This window comes from Aureococcus anophagefferens (genome assembly GCF_000186865.1).
Source record: "Aureococcus anophagefferens unplaced genomic scaffold AURANscaffold_20, whole genome shotgun sequence".
Lineage (NCBI taxonomy): Eukaryota > Pelagophyceae > Pelagomonadales > Pelagomonadaceae > Aureococcus > Aureococcus anophagefferens.
This window is the reverse complement of record NW_008705580.1, coordinates 66,427-71,641: the sequence shown is the minus strand read 5'-3', so window position 1 is coordinate 71,641 and position 5,215 is coordinate 66,427. Positions and strand designations below refer to the sequence as shown.

Here is a 5,215-nt window from a genome sequence, read left to right as displayed (position 1 = left end):
GCCGAGAACTCGACGAGAGCACATCGATTCGTCCAAGAATCAGCGACCGACCTCGAGAGGTTTGAAGTTTGGTCAACGGTCGTTTCCGGCGCAGGTCTTCGACGAGTGGCTCGCGCCGCTCAAGGACCTCGAGGGCTACGACGACGACGAGGTGCCCGTGCTCCAGATCATCGCGGACTACATCTTCGACGCGCGCGACGACGACTACAAGAAGCACGGGTCCCCCGTCGTCAAGAAGAAGAAGGCGTGGCGCATCTCCGACGCGCCCGGGGACAACCCGGACCAGCTCCACCGCACGAAGCTCGCGGAGCGCGGTGGGAGCCGCGTCGCGCCGCCGGACGAGCGGCTCACGGCCGAGCTTTAAGGCGCGCCCTAGAGCTCCGGCGAGATGGTCTGGGAGAGGACGAGGCTCCCGTTCGTGTCCACGGACGGCCGGTCCGCGGCGACGACGCCGGGCTCGAGGCAGCACATCTTCGTCCAGCCGTCGTCGTCGAAGTCGCCCATGCGCGCGGCCTTGTCCACGTGCGGGTTCCAGACGACGACGTCCGCGTCGAACTCGGCCGTGATCGTGTCCGCGGCGTCGAGCAGGACCGCGTGGCAGTCGAGCCGCGACCCCGACGGCCGCAGCGTGAGCGGCTGGGACTCGCGCGACGACCCGAGGTAGACGCGGTCCGTCTCGCCGCGGAAGCGGATCGCCGGGTTCGACTCGTCGCGGGGCTCGGGCTCGGCCGCGAGCTTGTCGACGTATTTGGCCCCGTCGAGGCCGTGGACCATGGCGCGCTGGACGTCGTCGACGGCGAGGTACGTGTGCAGCAGGCACTGGGGCGAGAACGGCGGCGCCTCGGGCCCGTCGCGGTTCGTGATCTTCAGCTCGCAGTGGAGCGCGGCGGCCTAGGGACGACGAGTCGGTGAGAGAGAGCCGTTCCGGACGCGACACCTCTCGAGCCCCGTTCCGGGCTCGACACCTCTCGAGCCGTGCCGGACGCGACACCTCTCGAACCGTTCCGGACGTGACGCATCTCACGGTTCGACCCCAACACGCCGTTCCGGGACGCCGGCCGCGGACCTGGAGCACGACCGTGTAGGAGCACGCGAACGCGTGGGGCCAGAGCGCGCGCGTCGCGGCGCTGTCGGCGAGCGTCAGCACGGCCTGGGGGTCGCCGCTGTCGAGGATCTTCGTGCCCGCGGCGTCGACGGTCCAGGCCGCCGTGCGCGCGAAGCCGTGCTGCGCCATCGTCCCCGGCCCGCCGACCCTCGCGTCCGCGGCCGGGCCGAACTGGGGGAAGACGACGGGGATGCCGCCGCGGATGGCCTTGGCCCCGTCGAAGACGGCGGACTCCGACGTCCACAGCACCTCGGCGCCCGTCGGGCTCGTGTATTTCGTCACGGTGGCGCCGTGCGGGTAGACCTCGCAGACGGCGCCGCTGCCGTGCGTGAGGATGAGCACGGGCAGGCCGCCCTTGCCCGTGCCTTCAGCGATGCGGCTCACGGGGTTCGCACCGGTCGCCGCTTTCAGGAGGTCGGCCATGCTGTGCGGCGTGTTTGGACGGCGCGGTTGGTGGCGTCGGGCAGTGTTATTGCCACTTGGGGAGCTTCAAGTGCGCTAAGCTGATGTGCTGATTGAAGTTGGTTTAGTGCCGGTAATTACGATCGCAGCGAGGATGATTTCCCCAGCCAGCAGACGCCCAAGAGTCCGCGCGTTCATGCTTCGGCCCGCGGCACCGGACGCGGCGCTTCTTGGAGCGCCGCTTGGTGGGCGCGTTCCAGCGCTTGCTCGCGAGCTCCGTGCGGGAGCCGGTGGGCTCCTGCGACGCGGGATCCAATTTGAGCCGCGCCTCGCGCGTCATCGCCGCCTTGTACAGGTCCTCCTCCATCCGCAGCCGGCGCCGCGCCGACCGCGCCTGCTGCCGCCGTCCCCGGGCGGCGCGCAGCCCGACTTCGGCTTCCACACGCCGAACCCCTGCGGCCCGACGTGCGGCTGCGGCCTGCCCAAGCTGGGCAGCCTGCTCCAGCCGGCGATTCACCGCGTCCGTCACGGTCATTCGCGCGCGCTGCGGCGCCAGCGCGCGTTCGACGCGGCGCGCGACGCGGGCCGCGTCGGCATCTTCTCCCGCGCCTACAAGGGGCTCGCCGACGACGTCGTGCGCGGCGACGTCGACGCGTAGGACGCCGTTGACGACCTGGTCGATTCGGAGCCGCTCGCCCGAGCCGCCCGTCGTCGCAAGAACGCGCCCAACCGTGACTGCACCTTTAGCCGTATCTACTTGAAGGGGGGCTGACTCCACAGCTCCGCTCAAGCCAAGGTACGCGATGTCCTCAATCCAAAACAGGGGCCCCGGGGACGCCGTTATCGCGCGCGCATCGGCCCCTCTCCTAGTGGAGCAGCACCGTAAGGTGTTGTTCTAGGGATCACAGCAAAAATACGCGGTCGAAAAGAGCTCCGGGGGGGGCGCGCGCGCGCTCAGAAGCGACCGAGGCTGGATCACCCCTAAACGTAGGTACAAAACATGAAGCTCGCCCTCGCCCTCCTCCTCGCCCCCGCCGCCGCGTTCATGCGCTCCGGCGTCGTCGCGCCGTCGGCCACCCGCATGCAGTACTCCGTCACCCTCGTCGAGGAGGGCGAGGAGACGGTCATCGAGTGCCCCGACGACGTCTACATCCTCGACCAGGCCGAGGAGGAGGGCCTCGACCTCCCCTACTCGTGCCGCGCGGGCGCCTGCTCGTCGTGCTGCGGCAAGGTCACGGCCGGCGAGATCGACCAGTCGGACCAGTCGTTCCTCGACGACGACCAGATGGGCGACGGCTTCGTGCTCACGTGCGTCGCCTACCCGGCGTCGGACTGCACGATCATCACGCACGCCGAGGAGGAGCTCTTCTGAGCGCGTCAAGATGCGCCGCGGAGGACACCAGCTCATGAAGCCGAGCTCGCGTACCGCGCGGCCGCGCGCGGTCCACTAAGATTCCACCTCCATTCTTTCGACATCGCCACCGCTTCTCTCACACGGGAGCCCTGGGGCATTGTCTACTCAGGTCAGGCCGCCGCTTAGAGCTCGCTAAAACCACCTCTCTGTTACCGCCGCTTCCTCCGCTTCTTTCGCGCGCCGCCGCCGCCGAAGCCGGCCGGGGCCGGCGCGGCTTCGGCCTTGGCCTCGACCTTGGCCTTCGCCGGCGCGGCCTCGGCCTTGTCAGCCGGCGCGGCCTCGGCTTCGGGTTCCGCCGGCGCAGCGTCAGCAGCGACCTCGTCGACCTGGTCCAGCAGCGGCCCCTCGGCGCCCTCCAGCGGCAGCCACGAGAGGCGGCCCGGGTCGCGGAGCGGCGTCGGTCCAGTCCGCGTCGGAGACGGCGATCCAGTCGACGCCGCCGGCGTCGTCGACGGCGACGTAGGCGGGCGCGACGACGTCCCCCGCGCGGAGCGGCTCGCCCGCCGAAGCCTCGGCGTCGAAAAAAGGCGCCGCGGCCCAGCGTCCGTCCCGCCGCGCGCGAAACACGCCGAGCGACGGCGGCGCCGGGTAGACGAGCGCGGCGGCGCCGCGCGGCGCCGCCCGCCCCGCGGCCAATTCGACGTGCGTCGCGTTGGCCCCGAGCCACGTGCCGTGGGCCCGCAGCCCGCGTGGTCCCCGCACGAGCCAGAAGGGGTGCGCCGCGTGCGGCGGCGGCCGCGTCGCCGGGTCGAGGAAGTGGGCCACCGCGGCGACGTCGGCGTCCGCGACGTCGTCGCGGAGCGGCTGCAACAGCAAAACGTAGCGGTCCGCCGCCGTCGGGTTCTCGGCGGAGTGGGGCCACGACGGGTCGAAGGCGAGGAACTCGCCCGCGCGCCAGCGCCGCGCCTCGCCGCCGACCGTGAGCGCGCAGCCGTCCGGCACGTCGAGGCCCAGGTGGCACGTGAACGAGAGCAGCCCGCCGTCGCAGTGCTCGGCGATGCGCGACCCGGCCTCCATGCGCGCCACGCCGCACGCAAAGTCCTGCAGGGGATGGAGCCGCAGCCCCGCGGCCAGGGCGCCCTCGAGCGCGCGCCGCGTCGCCGGCATCGCATCGGCCCACTCCGTGAACGCGCCGCGCTGCCAGAGCGGCAGGAACGCCCAGTCGCGCGCGATGGCCTCGTACTCGGCCGCGTCCCAGCGCGCGGCCGCGACGGCGCCGAGCTCCGCGGCGGCGGCGCGCCGCGCGGCCGCGAGCGGCGCCGTCCGCGGCCACGCCGCGAGCTCGCCGTCGCGCCAGGGCCCGTCGGCCGCGCCCGGGAACGCGCGGCGCCGCAGGCGCGCGAGCGAGGCGGCGAAGGCGCCCGTCGCCGAGTCCGCGAGGCCGCCGGGGGTCGCCGCCTCCTCCATCGCCGCGGCCTCGATGAGGCGCATGGCGAGGCGCGTCTCCCCGTCGTCGAAGGCCGAGAAGACCTGGAGCCGCTTCACCTCCAGCGGCGACAGCGGCGCGAGCGGCGTCGGCGCGAGCGCGACGGCGCGCGGCGCGACGAGCAGCGGGAGCGCGAGCAGAGCCAGCGCGCGAGGCGCCATGGCGCTCACGAGGTTCGCTCGGTGAGCTGGGCCATCGGCACACGGCTTTCTTGCCCTTCATCTTGTCCTGTCCTGTTCAGGTGCCCTCCGATGGTCGGCCTCTGAAAGGGAAGGCTGGGCAGCCTCGAAACCTCCCCAATATATGGACGAGCTCTGGCGCGAGGCTCTCGCAGGCCGCGTGCCCGCGAGCGTCGCCGCGGCCGCGGACGCGCTCATCACGAAGGCCGACGCGCTGGTCCGGGAGAACACGCTGCCCGCGGATTTCGACGTCGTCGTCGCCGGCGCCGGCTTCTGCAGCCTCTACTTCGTCGGCGTCGACGCGGTCCTGTCGCGCGCGGGCGCGGCGCCGGCGCGCTACGCCGGCGCGTCGTCGGGCGCCATGACGCCCATGGAGCTCCTCATCCTCGGCGAGCGGCGGCTCCTAGAGCTCTACCTCGCGAACGGCGCCATCTACGACGAACATCCCGCGAACGTCGTCTCGCTCGCGTGCCGCGCGGACCGCTTCTGGTGGGCGCTGTCCGAGACGCTCTTCGCCGAGGAGCGCGCGCCGGCGTTCGATTCTGGCGGGGACGCGCATCGGAAGCGCGTCGCAGGCGCGCGCGGGAAGTCGTCGACGGGCGAGTCCACGCGTCCGTCACGCGGCTCACGTGGTCCGCGGCCCGCGTCGCGCGACGCTCCCGCGCGGAGACGGCCGACTCGCCGCAGGT

The 5,215-nt window shown here is 72.3% G+C and overlaps 2 protein-coding genes across 2 annotated transcripts; one reads left to right on the top strand and one right to left on the bottom strand.

Moving 5' to 3' along the window:
- Positions 1 to 372: 372 nt before the first annotated feature.
- On the bottom strand, positions 373 to 1,528 carry AURANDRAFT_30464 (hypothetical protein; the record flags this gene model as incomplete). Its single annotated transcript, XM_009041260.1, has 2 exons — positions 373 to 891; positions 1,067 to 1,528. The coding sequence occupies 2 exons, from the start codon at positions 1,526 to 1,528 to the stop codon at positions 373 to 375; spliced, it is 981 nt and encodes a 326-aa protein (XP_009039508.1).
- Positions 1,529 to 2,587: 1,059 nt separating this feature from the next.
- On the top strand, positions 2,588 to 2,884 carry AURANDRAFT_77857 (hypothetical protein; the record flags this gene model as incomplete). The annotated part of the gene is made up of 1 exon (XM_009041389.1): positions 2,588 to 2,884. A coding segment is annotated over one exon (297 nt), but the record flags the coding sequence as incomplete, so codon positions are not given.
- Positions 2,885 to 5,215: the final 2,331 nt, after the last annotated feature.